The sequence below is a fragment of the Anabrus simplex genome, chromosome 4, assembly GCF_040414725.1.
Source record: "Anabrus simplex isolate iqAnaSimp1 chromosome 4, ASM4041472v1, whole genome shotgun sequence".
Classification (NCBI taxonomy): Eukaryota; Metazoa; Arthropoda; class Insecta; order Orthoptera; family Tettigoniidae; genus Anabrus; species Anabrus simplex.
The window spans coordinates 45,727,433-45,746,182 of NC_090268.1; the positions used below are offsets into that span (position 1 = coordinate 45,727,433).

An 18,750-nucleotide genomic window follows, 5' to 3' on the forward strand; every position below is an offset into this window, starting at 1 on the left:
ATGACCTTAATTAATATACAGCCCCAGCATTTGCCTGGTGTGAACTTGGTGTGAAAATGAGAGGAAAGACTTCATTCAAATAAACATCTTGGGAATAAGCAAAATGCAATGGCCAGGATCAGGTAGTTGCAGAATCAAAGATCATTTTGTCTATTACCCAGGAAACAACAAATCAAATCATTTGTTAGCATCATAATGGGTAAGCAAGAAAATAATGCAGTCAAGGTCGTCATTCCAGCATCGGACAGAGTTTTAATGATCATGGGACTAATGATATTGAAAAGTTTTATGGAGACATTGATGAAGCCCTAAAAATAATAAAATATTGTGAAATAACTATACTAATGGGATACTTCAATGCAAAAGTGGAAAAAGGTGTGTTTAAGGACATAATTGGTAATTATGGCTTGAGTGAGAGAAATGATGAGGTTTGTTAAATTTCGTCAACAGGAGAGCTTTGTTGTGACAAATACTTCTGTAAGTTACCAGCACAGGAATCGTACACCTGGAAATCAAATGCTGAAACTGAGTCGAGTATCGTGAGGAATCAGACTGATTACATTTTTATTAAAAACAGATTCAAAAACTGCATTAAGTCAGTGAGGACTTATCCTGGTGCTAATGTTTCATAGGATCATAATCCATTGGTTGCTAAAATTAAGTTAAAATTAAATAAGATCATGAAAAATATTGTCAGTCCTAAATTTGATACTGCAAAACTCCAAAATGCAAATATTAGGAGAACAGTACTGAAAGACCAGCTGTCCAACCAGATTGAAATGCCAAAGGAGAATGAAACCAGTTGGAATTGATTCCAAACAACTGTATTGGGTACAGGAAATAGTCATCTGATACCAGACAAAGGAGTTAGGAAAACACACGGACGACTGACGAAATCCTTGATTTGATGGACCAAAGGAGGCTGGTAATAAACAAGAACTGAAATGAGTATGAAGAACTCCAGACCAAAATCTGTCAAATGATATGGCTGGGTAATCAGTGTAGGACATTGAAGAATGTGAATCTAAGCATGATACTTTTAACATGCACAAAAGGGTTAAACAAGGAGGACAAATGGACTCTTGTATAACAATCAAGGGAAGATCATCATTGAACATAAAGAAAAAGTGAACAGCTGAAAAGTCTATGTGACTGATCTTTTCCATGATAATAGGGGGACCATGTCCTTCAGTTTGTGATACAGATGAAGGACCATTAACCCTTTTGTTTTCAAACTCTCAGCTGATGGATGTGTGAAAACTGTCAGCCATATTTACCACACTATGCACACACTTCTTTTAAAATTACATGGAAAGCACACCAATAAAGATATCAACATGAAAGTTTGTAAACTTATAGAGTACACATCACTTATTATCACTGCAAGTCAGTCATGTCTCTAAACCAAATGGGTTCAATATTAAAAAATAACAAATGTGGAAACCAAGTTATATATTTCAAATTTTTAAAGTTTTGAAGTAATTCTGGGAAATGTTGTCTACTGCCCAAATTTGTGATTGATGTTAGTAGAAAGGCTATATTATTGATATTATTGTTTACTAGCATGGTAAATAGCATGATTCTATGTCCAATAGATCCAAGGATAGATTAAAATGTGTAAAGTGATGTATCACTGAAAAATGTCAGCCTATTTTGTATAAGATAAACATTTCTTACTGGAGGTGCTGGGTTATTATCAGTGTCATCTACACTTTATGATTAGGATAGTGAAACATCAACACTTGAATAATTATCAAGATATTCTGTAACATCATTGTCAGCTAAGTGAACTCTCTTCGCCACGTTGCGCACGATAAATAACTAGGCATAACCTAACTGAACTATAACTATATCCAACACTTCACAAAGACTATTACCTAATTACCTAAGAAAACTTTAAATAATTACCTAATTCATAAACTAAATATATTGCCAATGATACTGCTTAATTTCACTATAAAATCGCCAACAAAAACAGACTGAAATGCACGCAAGTTTGCTGCTAACCACAATGTAAACAAGACTCAGAACTCCAGTGAGCACATGTTTTGGACTCTGAGAATATCGATAAATACGGATAGTCAGCATTTCCCGCAGGGTATAACATGAGTTAAAACTGTGCTCTTCTTATTCCATGCAAAATACTGTTATCTGCTGTGTAAATAATGAAATAATAACAATAAAGACCGGTAAAGATAGATCGTTACCATGACAGTTTTTGCCAGAACTATGGGTACCGGTAGATCGTTACCTTGAAAGTGAAAGGGTTAATAATTCCCCAGGAAGTAGAACATGCACTGAAGAAATGCAAAAACAGAAAAGCTCTTGGTCCTGATGGTATAACTATAGAAACATTAAAAATTCTTAATCACTGGATATCCTGATAGAGCTATTAAATTTAATATACAACAATGGATCAATCCCTTCTGACTGGTTGACATCAACTTTCATCCCTATTCCAAAGAAAATAATGGCTAAATCTCACGAAGATACAGAATCATAAGCCTAAGTGAGCCATGTTCTCAAAATCTAAGAATGCAAGAATATGCAGGAAATATGAATAATACATAGGTTGCACCCAGTTAGGATTCCATAATGGATTTGGCACCAGAGAGGCATTGCAGAAGATGCAAGTTTTGGTGCATAGATGCGTAGATATGTCAGTGGATGTATATGCTTGTTTTACTGATTATGAAAAAACTTTTGACCATGTGAAACATGAAACATTGATGCATATCCTACATGATATTGGTATGGATGTTACAGATATCCAAATTATTGCCAACCTGTATTGGAATCAGACTGCATCAGTTAAGGTTGACAACACAAACACATGTGCCATTGAAATAAAGTAAGCAGTGAGGTAAGACTGTGTTTTATCTCCACTCCTCTTCAATATCTACCCCGAAAGGGTATTTTCTGAAGCACTGGAAGGAAAACAGGAGGGCATAGTTCTTAATGGGATCACAATATATAATCTGCGATATGCAGATGATACTGTTCTGCTTGCAACAAGTGCTGAAGATCCGTAGACATTACTAAACTGTGCGGCTGAACACAATGCTGCAGCAGGTCTGCATTTAAACACCACATAAAAAAGTAATGTCATAAACAAACATGTCATTCAACCTCTTAACTTGCCAGTAGCTGACAAGTCACTGAAACAAGTTCAACACTTTAAGTATCTCAGCAGCATACTTGATCACAGCTGGAACAATGCTGTTGAAATCAGGTCCTGGAATGAACAAGCAAGGACTGCATGCAAGAGAATGAACAAACTTATCCGTAACAGGGACTTAAATATCAATCTCCATTTCCGTTTACTTCAGTGTTATCTATTTCCTGTCTTACTTTATGGTGCTGAGACTTTGAGCCTAACAGAGAATGCCACCAAAAAACTCTGATCCTTTAAGATGTGGTGCTACCGACACCTGCTCAGAGTATTATTGGTTAACCGAATACGTAACACTGAAGTATTCCGACAACTGACTCATGTATAATATCAAAAAAGAAACTTAAGTACTTAGGCCATATCATTCAAAATAATAAATATAGACTCAGAGACGCCAACCTTCAAAGGTGATTGCCCATACTGGCATGGTCTTCTTCTGCAGACAAGACAAGAAAAAAAATTCACTCCGTATAATACTATTGTCACTTTTTGTTGCAAAGAAATACTAGAGCATCTTGCACGGCCTTGCGATACATCCATTCTTGATGAGTGTTTTTAAATTTCCTATAGCGTGGACAGTCATTGCATTCTCCCCTAGGCATGAAAATTCTTCTATGTACTGCTTATGGTAATAGTGATTTGCTGCAGATTGTCTTGCTCCATGATCACTTGGCTCTTCGTTGTTCTTATGTTTACACAAATTATTTTTGTTTATGCTGTTCTTAACTTTACCAAAATAAATGCCTTTACTACACTACATAAATTTGCATCAAAAGCTGCAACAGAAGTAACAATCTGTGCAGGCAACTCATTACCAAATCACAGCTAAACAAAAACCAAGCACATATGCTGGGAATTTACAAGATGTTACGCTGGCTGTTTAAGGTGCAAATGCAGCTATTTCATCATTTTTCATGAGCAGATTTCTAACACCGAGTCTCCAACGTATAATTTTTTTTTCATATTCCCAGGAGAAATAAAAAATTTATAAAGAGCATTTTGATTTCGTGAAATCTATAATAATCAGTATCGCTTCTGTACTGCCGCAGTATATGTGAGAGGATCATAGAAACTAGGAAAATTTGTAGCACTTGGTAACTATGTAGACTCCTTCAACTCATAAGGTAAAATTGAAAGAAGGAGAAGTAGGAGAAGAAAGAGAATATCTTGGCTACAGAAACTACAAGAGTGGTATGGACTCAATTCTTCCACTCTTGTCCCAGTTGCTGAGAACAAGAACCAGATCGCCCTGATGACAGCCAACATCCAGTGAGGACATGGTACAAGAAGAAGAAGAAATATTACTCGACTAAGCCGGGATTGAGGAAAGGTGGAAACTATGTTGGGAAAAATATTCTGAAAATGACGTCATCAGGTAAACAATGAAGAGGAAGACCCCAAGCAAGGTGGAAAGACAGAATCACTTCACACATGTAAGAACTAAACTTGATCGAAGACCGCATGTATAACGGAATTAAGTGAAGAAGGAGGATCATCATGTGCAAGCCCACAGCATGAATGGGACAATAATGCTGGAGCAGAGGAAGGAGAAGAGAAATAATTTTTTTTTTTTTTTTTTTTTTGCTAGCTGCTTTACGTCGCACCAACACAGATAAGTCTTATGGCGATGATGGGACAGGAAAGGGCTAGGAGTGGGAAGGAAGCGGCCATGGCCTTAATTAAGGTACAGCCCCAGCATTTGCCTGGTGTGAAAATGGGAAACCACGGAAAACCATCTTCAGGGCTGCCGACAGTGGGGTTCGAACCTACTATCTCCCGAATACTGGATACTGGCCGCACTTAAGCAACTGCAGCTATCGAGCTCAGTAAAATAAGATTTAGTTCCCTAATCACATCATCTCCAAATCTTAGATTAACTATTGATTTTAACAATGAAACAACAATAAAATGGTAACTACAGTTATTCATTAAGGAGCTGTGGCTATAAATGACAACATCCAACTGTATTTCCAATGTGCTTGAATCATGTGGAAAAATTCAAAACTTTGTATTTCCTTTCCTTCAAGACTGAATGTTTCAATGAATTTTCGTTAGAATATTGCATTTTCACACCACACTCACTGAAATTCAATCTTCAGCTATTCAGCTGTGTAATGAGCTAAAATGGAAATCAAAGACCAGGAATTGAATCAAGGACCTCTTCCCTTCAGAGAAATTGGTGATGGTGATTACTACTTTAGAAAGTATTAATTACTATCACAAATTTCCCAGAAGGAAGAGGTCCTGAGTTCAAATCCTCGTCTTTGAATTCCATGAAATTGATCTCACCTCTGAAAATGAAATAGCATACCGGTACGGCTTTTAGTTACAAGTAACTATTCTCATTTTGGTTCCGTATTGAAGTTGAATTGAACAGGTGGACTTATAATATTGTAATAATACTTAAGACATACAGCTTTTAGTGCCGAGAGTGTCCGAGGACAAGTTCAGCTCACCAGATTCAGGTCTTTTGATATGACGCCTGTAAGCAACTTGCACGTCGTGATGAGGATAAAATGATTGTGAAGACAACACATACACCCAGCCCCTGTGCCAGCAGAATTAACCAATTGTGCTTAAAATTCCTGACCCTGCTGGGAATCGAACCCGGGACCCCTGTGACCAAAGGCTAGCATGCTAACCATTTAGCCATGGATCCGGACTCTCACCTCTGAATTATTATGAAACAAAATTCTGCTCTGTTGATAATCATACCTGATATTAATATTTATCATTACTGAATATGCAGTAGTTAAGAGATCGCCCTACATTTCCACAATAAATTATTAGTATTAATGATTTTTAAGACATACAAATTAAAATAATTTTACATCAGTATATCCATGTTTAGGAAACAGTTGAAAACAGTTGGTATAATTAATCTAAACAATTACTGGCTATCTTATACATACATTTATTCTACATATTACTTATTCTAAATCAACTTGGAACTAAGTGTTATGTATTGTAATAAAAAAATTATACAAAACCAACAACAGATCAACTCTCTCTTACATTTCACCAGTGGTTTAATTGGATGAGCTCTGCTCTGTTAACATCACAGGGGCAATCATTAAGTTAGTGGGGAAGATTATTATTTGCTGAGGGAAGAATTAGTGTACTAATTAACATCAAACCATAACCAGTTAGACGTTGTGCAACTCACTTCTCAAAATCCACAAATGCCATATGACCATGGTAAAAGGCTGGTTTGATGGAGTTCCAATGAGAAATGTTCTGAACAAATCGTAGCTGAAATTAAAAAGAAAGAGAGAGATAAGTTTTAATAAAAGTTTCTTTGTTACTCCTGCAAAGAGCTTCATTTCATCTGATGCCTTCTGATAATATATATTAAAAATTAACCTCAAAAGAAAAAAAATCTAATGAATATAAAATGATTGTGATTTATGGAGAGATTTAAGCAATTAACTGCATCTTGATTAAACAGAACAGATTATAGGGTAATAACTATTCAGGAACATTTTTAACAACATCGCTGAATTCAGACAGCTTGCATGGGAATTACAGCACACTTCAATACTTCAGCTCATTAAGCGATTACTTTTTTTTACTACATTCAATTTAACTATTAAGATAATGATGATGATTTTCATGCTTTCCAGGAAACACATTACAGTATCCAAACTCAGAAACTGTCTTTGCTTCATAACAGACATTAATGATTTTCACATAAAGCTATTGCATTTAATATTTAAAATACAGAGACACAATATATTTTTTCAACATAGTTTGCTCATTGTCCATGTGAACTCTGGGGTGGTGGTGGTGGTGGTGGTGGTGATGGTGATTATTGTTTTAGAAGGAAGTACAAGTAGGTAACCATCCTCTATATAACAATAATCAGAGAGAAAAAATGGAAGGGATCCGACACTTCGAAAAATGACGGTATCGGCCAAAGGAAGACTAGGGCCACAAAGGGCGTGAAAATGAAAGACACCCTAGGATTCACAAATATAATACCATCAGGGTCGAAAACAACAAGAGTTGACAAAGGAGGTCGGATAGCACAGATGAAAGTGAGGAGCCTGGCACAAGTAACTAGAAGCAAAGCCAGGACCCTGCTAAGGGCCCCATGGTCGCCAATCCACACTCCCAAGTTATGAGCCCCTTACGGCAGGCAGGGGATACAGTGGGTGTTATTCTACCCCCCTCACCCACAAGGGAATGTACACTGAGGATTCTAACGACAAAATAATACCCAAAGTCTTCATCACAAAATCAAATACCAGTAATAAATGAAAAAAAAAATGAAATGGCATATGGCTTTTAGTGCCGGGAGTGTTCGAGGACATGTTCGGCTCACCAGGTACAGGTCTTTTGATTTGACGCCCATAGACGACCTGTGCGTCGTGATGATGAAGACGACACATATACCTCGCCCCCGTGCCAGCGAAATTAACCAATGATGGTTAAAATTCCCGACCCTGCCAGGAATCAAACCCAGGACCCTTGTGACCAAAGGTCAGGACGCTAACCATTCAGCCATGGTGCCGGACAGTAATAAATCATTATGCATGATGCCTGGTTGATATTATAAATGTTGTAACACCGTACAAATTACAGGACAATAAAAAACACTGAGGTGTCTGCAACACACCAATCAGAAAAGCGTTGTTTAGTTGTCTAATTTTTGGACTGAACTACCACACTCTGAACTGAAGGAAACAAGGGGGACATGAGGGTAGAGCTATTTTCTACTTTAAATCTCACATTCATTCCTTTCACAATAATTTTGAAGCATTATTTTTAATTGGAAGCATGGATTCTCACTTTCCTATTAAATAAAATTAAAAATTAAAAAAAGACAACTAGTATCTAGTCCATAGATGATATTCAATTACTATATAAAGGATGACAGAGCATAATGTACAACCCATTACATGAATCACTGCCAGTGAAGACCTGCAGAAACACACTTGTTTACTCCAGGTGCTCTCTCTAGGGGGAGATTCAATGCTGTGATGGTACTGCGAAGGCAAGGTGGTGGAGGATGGGCCACCTCGTCTGCAAGCTGTACACAACAGGGGCCACATGTGCCCAATGTAAGCTTTACAAAGTGTATTCAAGACTGTGGTTCTGTCTTACACGGCCATCAAATTCATGTCCGACTCGTTGGCTGAATGGTCAGCGTACTGGCCTTCGGTTCAGAGGGTCCCGGGTTCGATTCCCGGCCGGGTCGGGGAATTTAACCTTCATCTGTTAATTCCAATGGCCCGGGGGCTGGGTGTTTGTGCTGTCCCCAACATTCCTGCAACTCACACACCACACATAACACTATCCTCCACCACAATAACACGCAGTTACCTACACATGGCAGATGCCGCCCACCCTCATCGGAGGGTCTGCCTTACAAGGGCTGCACTCGGCTAGAAATAGCCACACGAAATTATTATTATTATCAAATTCATGCCACTAACGCATGCAATTTGTTAACTTGAAGTGATTTGGATACGAAGGTCGATCAAATATAAACACGATTTTTGTTCCTGAACATCAACAGTTGATAGGACTGGCCCCGTGCTCCTGCTATGCTTGGGCGCGACTGTTAGGAGTGGGGAGAGCGTGCTGTTAGATATTTTCTGTCGTTTCGTCAGTAACGCTCATGATGTTGGAGCAACAGGTGCATCCTCCATTGCGCAATGCATAATTATAACATATCTTGCTCGTGAAGGAGTTACAGTGGCAGAAATTTTCCAGAGATTGACTGCACAGTTCGGTGATCAAACATTGTCAAGGGCGCGTGTGTTTGTCTGCCATAAAAAGTTCAAAGAAGGACGAGAATGTGTGGAAAATCAGCAACACAATCGCCGTCCTCGGATCAGCATTACAGATGAAAACATTTGTGCGGTTAAAGACGTTATTGACGACGATCGATGGGCGAGAGTATCAGAAATTACAGAACAAGCCGCAATCAGTTATGGGAGCTGTCAAGCAATCATCACAAATGACCTACAGTCCCGTAAAGTCTGTTCCAGATGGGTCCCTCGCCTTCTGACCGAAAATCTTAAGTTGAGATGTTTGGAGGCCTGTCAGAGGCTTAGAGCAAGGTTTGCAGGTGATGCATTTTTGAGTCGGATCGTCACCTGCGACGAAACAGGGGTCCACCACTACACTCCCGAATCCAAACAAGCCAGTAAGGAGCGGCGGAGGAAATTTGAGGCAGCACCAGTGAAAGCCAAGACTCGACTGTCAGCTGGCAAGGTTCTTGCAACCGTTTTTTCTTCCATCGGCGAGGCATTTTGCTGATTGATTTTTTGTATGAGTGACGCACAGTCAATGCTGCTTACTACTGCGAGCTGTTGAACAAGGTGAGGGTTGCATATCGGCGCAAAAGACGAGACCAACCGATTCGATGGGTCATCCTCCTTCATGACAGTGTGGAAAGGGGATGAAGTATAAAAGTAATAGGAAACGACCAATATTAAAGTAGAATCCATAGTTTTTGGTATAGCTAAGATGAATATTGACATTCCAAGTTCATCCGCATCGGCACAGGAGTGAGAAGGGGGTGAAAAAGAAAATATCCATATCCAAAATAACAGTTATCAGACACGTTGTTAACTTGTTAAAAACAAAGGCTGACTAAACGATTATTTAATTTTAATGCAAAATACTGCAATTAAGTAAGAATGGGATACACCTTGAAATATGGCAGAGTGCATAATTGATTTCAGAGGTTAGTTTATATTTTCTCGCGCCTGGGTAAATTACGGAAAGGCTAGTATTGTGTAAATTTATAGTGAGAAGGTTATAATTTCTCTACTGGCGCTTGAAGCGCATTTTCATCATACGTATAGTACGGTTAAGTTAGGATAGGTGACGCTGTTTGAATAAGAAAACTGAAACGTTTACCACAAAATGCAATCGATCATCTTCAGTACGGTGTTTGAATCAGGAAAGGAATGTTAAGGACGGCACAAACACCCAGTCCCCAGGCCAGCGATATTAATCACTTACAATTAAAAACCCCTGACCCGCCCGGGAATCGAACTCGGGCCCACCGGATGACAGGCAGACGCACTGCCCCCTACACCGTGGGGCCGGACTTCGGTACGGTATAGTTTTCTCACTATGTGCATGTGTTATATTCCAGCATTACCCCATCACAGCTCTCAACCAAACTCGGTACGGATATGAGTTACTATCTCGAAAAGATACTGCAGGGTTAAGACACCCCTGGGGGAGGGTTTTACATGTAAAATAATCTAAACCAGCCGATATAAGTGTCGAATCCATAGCTTCCGGTGTCACTGAGATGAGTAGTGACACTCCAGATGTCATTTAAGTCTAAGTTCAGCCCCCATGGGCATGGTGATTTAAAAGGGGTGATAAATAAAATGTCCAAATCCACACAGATTAATGTGCTTTACACAGTTTTCGGTGTCACTCGGCTGATTGTTGACAGTCCCAGTGACAGTTGGAATCGTGTATATTATATCTATAATGTAACGTGTAAGTACTTATAACTTATTTTTATTATTGTTTGAAAGGATGTACTGCTTCCCAGACAATCCGGGCTGCCACAAGGAAATACTTTAAGGTAAATCAAAATAATTTCAAGCTAAAACATAAAATTATACACATAACAATATTTCTAAATTTACAAAAATTTACAAGAGAGTTCATAATTAAGAAAAATTAAAAATAAACCACTGGAAACAGGTAATACTAATCCTAAAAGTAAAAGGTGTGAAAGAGAAAACTACCAAAATTGTGGATGTAGGCGTGTACAGTATCTTATAGAATAGCCCTCAACCAAACTTCGTACAAATATGACTTAATCTCTCGAACGGATACTGGAGGAGTAAAACACCTTCTAGCAAACCTAGGGGAGGGAATGACGTACAAGAATAATCAAAACAACCAATATTAGCGTCAAATCCATAGTTTCCACAGTCACTGAGTTGTACTGTGGCACTCTGGATGCCATTTAAGTATCAGTTCAGCTGCGTAGGCATGGCGAAAAGTGGTGATGAAGAAAATGTCCAAACTTACCGAGATTAGTTTGATTAACGAGAAACAAAATAATCTATAAGACTTGAAATTAAACACATAACAATAACTTCTAAACTACAAAATAGTTCCTAATCAGTCAACGTCACAATAATGAAATGTACAAAAATTCTCTTCACATATAATCAACAGGTAATAAAATACCTAAAAGTAAACAGCCAACAAAATGCCTGGGCAGTGCCGGGTAATATAGCTAGTTTACCATTAATTATGTGTTCTTACATGCAATAAAGTTGTATTAATAGACGTACAGCAGAAGTATCATGACATAACCTTACATGTTCTGTTACACAAGACAGATCATACAACACACATATAATAAATGATATGACTACAATTATTTATACCAAATAAAATCCATACTGACAACCTGTCATACATAACTGTGAAGATAATAATAATAATAATAATAATAATAATAATAATAATAATAATAATAATAATAATAATAATAATAATAATAATAAATTTATTCAATTAGTTTTTAAGTCCATGTTACATCCAATGATTCTACGCATTTGTATACACACTTCTTGCACACCATTTACGGTACCAGGACCGCCTCCATCTGGTCCATCATTGTTTGCAAGTCCTCCATCCACAACTCGTTATCCAAGTTGCCTCGTCTGAAGCACACTCTCACATGTTCTTTTTGGTACAATGGTCTGTAGGTAGGCCTGTAGCTGTTTGCTCACTTCCAATTTGTCCATGTGCTTCTTGAACAAGTTGGTAACTAGCCCGTCCCATGTTATTACCACAGGGACCATCGTCACCTTGGCCCCATTGTACATAAGTGAGAGTTCGTTGGCTAGCATCTCGTACTTTCTTCCTTTAGTGGTTTCAGTCTGTTTTAGGATATTTTTGTTTGTGATTCCAACTTCAATTAATAGGATTTCATTCTTTACAAGGTCATGTATCATCAGATCCGGTTTATTGTGTTCAATGCGAAGCTCAGTCTGTATGATGACGTCTGACTTTATTCTAATTCGCTGATTGGATATGACATTTTCAACTTCATAGTTCTTTATTTTCTTAGAATTATTCAGCCCATACTTTTTGGTGAACATGAAATGCAAGCATCTGACAACATCATTGTGGCGTTTCTTGTAGTCCAAATTAAGCATTCGTCCACATTGTATTGCCAGGTGATCTAGTGTCTTATTGCCCTGGTTGCAGTGTGGGCACCTCTGGAATATACTCCCATGACTAAAGAAGATGTTTCTATCTTGTATCTTACAGAACATTCCTTCTTCCTGTGGAGATATATTCCCCCTCATTAGCCATAACGATGACTGTTTTACGTCAACAAATTTCTCCTGATGTTCACGGAACAATGTGGAATGCATTGACTTAGCCATGATTCGATCCATTCGCATCTGTTTTTGTTTCTGCTTAACTACTTTTACCGTGACATCGTTTCCTTCCTCAATTAGGTACTTCCGTTTCAAATGTTCTTCAATCAGTCCAAGATGGGTTGCATTTCTTCTTTCACTTTCTGCGATAAACTTCGTTCTTGTGTTTGTTGCCAAGTATTTACATAGTTCTAGTAAAATCAATTCGGCCTTCTCAGAAATATTTTGTAGTCCTCTTCCTAACTCATGTCTTTTCAGGTACAGTCGTTCCATATTACCTGCTGTTCTGACGATATTATGCTCTCTCAAGATTCTTCTCACCTTCAGATCAATGTTAAATTCTTTGTGCTCGTACGGGATCAGGCCAATACAATAGTTAATAGTTGATAACGCATACTCATTTATTGCTGCAAACAGGTTTCTTGCGTTCAACTTTGTTTGGCATACATTTGTTATGATATAGATGTTGATTCCCATAGGGAATCTGAAATATTTGTCCTGAATGAGTAAATTTATAATACCAATATAAATGGTCCGTTATTGGACATTATAAATTTTCCAGCTAACTCATTCTTGGCTGCCAGCGTTTCGCCCTCGTGTGCTAGGGTGGGCTCATCAGTTGGTACCTAGCACACCTACCAATACGCTGGCTAGTGCATACCGTGGAGGCCACTGCGTAAGCTAACTGGAGCCACCGGCAGTGCCAATGCACTAAGAGACTTTGTCTCATAACTAAAAATTGATGCCTGCTTGGCCATCACATGATATAGATGTTGATTCCCATAGGGAATCTGAAATATTTGTCCTGAATGAGTAAATTTATAATACCAATATAAATGGTCTGTTATTGGACATTATAAATTTTCCAGCTAACTCATTCTTGGCTGCCAGCGTTTCGCCCTCGTGTGCTAGGGTGGGCTCATCAGTTGGTACCTAGCACACCTACCAATACGCTGGCTAGTGCATACCGTGGAGGCCACTGCGTAAGCTAACTGGAGCCACCGGCAGTGCCAATGCACTAAGAGACTTTGTCTCCTAACTAAAAACTGATGCCTGCTTGGCCATCAGATGATATAGATGTTGATTCCCATAGGGAATCTGAAATATTTGTCCTGAATGAGTAAATTTATAATACCAATATAAATGGTCCGTTATTGGACATTATAAATTTTCCAGCTAACTCATTCTTGGCTGCCAGCGTTTCGCCCTCGTGTGCTAGGGTGGGCTCATCAGTTGGTACCTAGCACACCTACCAATATGCTGGCTAGTGCATACCGTGGAGGCCACTGCGTAAGCTAACTGGAGCCACCGGCAGTACCAATGCACTAAGAGACTTTGTCTCGTAACTAAAAATTGATGCCTGCTTGGCCATCAGATGATATAGATGTTGATTCCCATAGGGAATCTGAAATATTTGTCCTGAATGAGTAAATTTATAATACCAATATAAATGGTCCGTTATTGGACATTATAAATTTTCCAGCTAACTCATTCTTGGCTGCCAGCGTTTCGCCCTCGTGTGCTAGGGTGGGCTCATCAGTTGGTACCTAGCACACCTACCAATACGCTGGCTAGTGCATACCGTGGAGGCCACTGCGTAAGCTAACTGGAGCCACCGGCAGTGCCAATGCACTAAGAGACTTTGTCTCATAACTAAAAATTGATGCCTGCTTGGCCATCAGATGATATAGATGTTGATTCCCATAGGGAATCTGAAATATTTGTCCTGAATGAGTAAATTTATAATACCAATTTAAATGGTCCGTTATTGGACATTATAAATTTTCCAGCTAACTCATTCTTGGCTGCCAGCGTTTCGCCCTCGTGTGCTAGGGTGGGCTCATCAGTTGGTACCTAGCACACCTACCAATACGCTGGCTAGTGCATACCGTGGAGGCCACTGCGTAAGCTAACTGGAGCCACTGGCAGTGCCAATGCACTAAGAGACTTTGTCTCATAACTAAAAATTGATGCCTGCTTGGCCATCAGATGATATAGATGTTGATTCCCATAGGGAATCTGAAATATTTGTCCTGAATGAGTAAATTTATAATACCAATATAAATGGTCCGTTATTGGACATTATAAATTTTCCAGCTAACTCATTCTTGGCTGCCAGCGTTTCGCCCTCGTGTGCTAGGGTGGCTCATCAGTTGGTACCTAGCACACCTACCAATACGCTGGCTAGTGCATACCGTGGAGGCCACTGCGTAAGCTAACTGGAGCCACCGGCAGTGCCAATGCACTAAGATACTTTGTCTCATAACTAAAAATTGATGCCTGCTTGGCCATCAGATGATATAGATGTTGATTCCAATAGGGAATCTGAAATATTTGTCCTGAATGAGTAAATTTATAATACCAATATAAATGGTCCGTTATTGGACATTATAAATTTTCCAGCTAACTCATTCTTGGCTGCCAGCGTTTCGCCCTCGTGTGCTAGGGTGGGCTCATCAGTTGGTACCTAGCACACCTACCAATACGCTGGCTAGTGCATACCGTGGAGGCCACTGCGTAAGCTAACTGGAGCCACCGGCAGTGCCAATGCACTAAGAGACTTTGTCTCATAACTAAAAATTGATGCCTGCTTGGCCATCAGATGATATAGATGTTGATTCCCATAGGGAATCTGAAATATTTGTCCTGAAGGAGTAAATTTATAATACCAATATAAATGGTCCGTTATTGGACATTATAAATTTTCCAGCTAACTCATTCTTGGCTGATGGCCAAGCAGGAATCAATTTTTAGTTATGAGACAAAGTTTCTGAGTGCATTGGCACTGCCGGTGGCTCCAGTTAGCTTACGCAGTGGCCTCCACGGTATGCACTAGCCAGCGTATTGGTAGGTGTGCTAGGTACCAACTGATGAGCCCACCCTAGCACACGAGGGCGAAACGCTAGCAGCCAAGAATGAGTTACCTGGAAAATTTATAATGTCCAATAACGGACCATTTATATTGGTATTATAAATTTACTCATTCAGGACAAATATTTCAGATTCCCTATGGGAATCAACATCTATATCATCTGATGGCCAAGCAGGCATCAATTTTTAGTTATGAGACAAAGTCTCTTAGTGCATTGGCACTGCCGGTGGCTCCAGTTAGCTTACGCAGTGGCCTCCACGGTATGCACTAGCCAGCGTATTGGTAGGTGTGCTAGGTACCAACTGATGAGCCCACCCTAGCACACGAGCGCGAAACGCCGGCAGCCAAGAATGAGTTAGCTGGAAAATTTATAATGTCCAATAACGGACCGTTTATATTGGTATTATAAATTTACTCATTCAGGACAAATATTTCAGATTTCTATGGGAATCAACATCTATATCATCTGATGGCCAGGCAGGCATCAATTTTTAGTTATCAGACAAAGTCTCTTAGTGCATTGGCACTGCCGGTGACTCCAGTTAGCTTACGCAGTGGCCTCCACGGTATGCACTAGCCAGCGTATTGGTAGGTGTGCTAGGTACCAACTGATGAGCCCACCCTAGCACACGAGGGCGAAACGCTGGCAGCCAAGAATGAGTTAGCTGGAAAATTTATAATGTCCAATAACGGACCATGTATATTGGTATTATAAATTTACTCATTCAGGACAAATATTTCAGATTCCCTATGGGAATCAACATCTATATCATCTGATGGCCAAGCAGGCATCAATTATTAGTTATGAGACAAAGTCTCTTAGTGCATTGGCACTGCCGGTGGCTCCAGTTAGCTTACACAGTGGCCTCCACGGTATGCACTAGCCAGCGTATTGGTAGGTGTGCTAGGTACCAACTGATGAGCCCACCCTAGCACACGAGGGCGAAACGCTGGCAGCCAAGAATGAGTTAGCTGGAAAATTTATAATGTCCAATAACGGACCATTTATATTGGTATTATAAATTTACTCATTCAGGACAAATATTTCAGATTCCCTATGGGAATCAACATCTATATCATCTGATGGCCAAGCAGGCATCAATTTTTAGTTATGAGACAAAGTCTCTTAGTGCATTGGCACTGCCGGTGGCTCCAGTTAGCTTACGCAGTGGCCTCCACGGTATGCACTAGCCAGCGTATTGGTAGGTGTGCTAGGTACCAACTGATGAGCCCACCCTAGCACACGAGGGCGAAACGCTGGCAGCCAAGAATGAGTTAGCTGGAAAATTTATAATGTCCAATAACGGACCATTTATAATGGTATTATAAATTTACTCATTCAGGACAAATATTTCAGATTCCCTATGGGAATCAACATCTATATCATGTGATGGCCAAGCAGGCATCAATTTTTAGTTATGAGACAAAGTCTCTTAGTGCATTGGCACTGCCGGTGGCTCCAGTTAGCTTACGCAGTGGCCTCCACGGTATGCACTAGCCAGCGTATTGGTAGGTGTGCTAGGTACCAACTGATGAGCCCACCCTAGCACACGAGGGCGAAACGCTGGCAGCCAAGAATGAGTTAGCTGGAAAATTTATAATGTCCAATAACGGACCATTTATATTGGTATTATAAATTTACTCATTCAGGACAAATATTTCAGATTCCCTATGGGAGTCAACATCTATATCATCTGATGGCCAAGCAGGCATCAATTTTTAGTTACGAGACAAAGTCTCTTAGTGCATTGGCACTGCCGGTGGCTCCAGTTAGCTTACGCAGTGGCCTCCACGGTATGCACTAGCCAGCGTATTGGTAGGTGTGCTAGGTACCAACTGATGAGCCCACCCTAGCACACGAGGGCGAAACGCTGGCAGCCAAGAATGAGTTAGCTGGAAAATTTATAATGTCCAATAACGGACCATTTATATTGGTATTATAAATTTACTCATTCAGGACAAATATTTCAGATTCCCTATGGGAATCAACATCTATATCATCTGATGGCCAAGCAGGCATCAATTTTTAGTTATGAGACCAAGTCTCTTAGTGCATTGGCACTGCCGGTGGCTCCAGTTAGCTTACGCAGTGGCCTCCACGGTATGCACTAGCCAGCGTATTGGTAGGTGTGCTAGGTACCAACTGATGAGCCCACCCTAGCACACGAGGGCGAAACGCTGGCAGCCAAGAATGAGTTAACTGGAAAATTTATAATGTCCAATAACGGACCATTTATATTGGTATTATACATTTGTTACCCGTGATTCGATCTTGTTGGCTATGATAGCTTTATTTTCGGGTTTAATTACATTTCTCGAGTCTTCTAATATTCCTAGGTATTTGTATCCTTCCACGTCATTTACCTTCTCTCCAAAGATATGGTTCGAATTGATATTTTCGCTGACTTTTGCTGATTGATTGTAAAACCCATGTTGTTGAGACATTGATTCGTCCACTGGCTCAGCTCGTTCAATGTCTGCACATCTTTTGCGAACAATTTAATGTCATTGATGAAAATGAGGTGGTTGCACTCAATTCTTCCATGTTCATCTGCTTGGATCTTCTCGCAGTTCTTATTTAAAATTCTGCTTAACGATTCCATAGCAATTACGAACAACTTGGGTGATAGAGCATCTCCTTGTAATATTCCTCTATTTATTTTCACGTCACCGACCACTTTATTTCCACATATTAATGATGTTCTCATCTATTGACAAATTTAATGATGTTTTCTGGCATATGTATCTTCCGTAGGCATTCAATTAGGTATTCATGTGACAACGAATCATATGCTTTCTGAATGTCCACCCAAGCAGTACACAATTTATTATTGTACTTTTCGTTTATGGTTTTGCTTATAAGTGCTTGTTCCTTAGCGCCTTGACATCGGTTGCATGTTCCCATTTGATTACTTGAGATAATATTGTTCACGTCACAGAAATCATTGACTATTACCGTGAACACTTTGCTGATTAATTTGAATAAATTTGAAAGGCATGTAATTGGCCTCAGGAGCTGCGGTATGTTTGCATTCGGGACTTTTGGAATCAAATATGTTATCCCAGCATAAAGCTCTTCATCAATCAAGTCTGGGTTTTGGATTATTTTGTGGATTAGTTGTTCTAACCTCTCATGTAGTGAATAGATCCTCTTAATAAAGTAATTATATACAAAATCAGGTCCTGTTGCTTTCCAGTTCGCAAGGTACTTTATACACCTGGATATGACCTCTTTTATCTTATCTCTATCCATATCTCCCTCCACTTCCGCTGGACTTAGTTCTTGGATCAGTTGTTCATAATCTTGTCTTTCATCATAT

General features: G+C 39.5%; 1 protein-coding gene across 1 annotated transcript in view; it reads right to left on the reverse strand.

Moving 5' to 3' along the window:
- The window catches only part of Hs2st (Heparan sulfate 2-O-sulfotransferase), a 111,664-nt gene that overhangs the window by 72,903 nt on the left and 20,011 nt on the right, over nt 1-18,750 (reverse strand). The window contains exon 3 of the mRNA XM_067146188.2: nt 6,339-6,424. Coding sequence (XP_067002289.2) covers nt 6,339-6,424 — 86 coding nt within the window. The remainder of the gene's footprint in view (nt 1-6,338; nt 6,425-18,750) is intronic.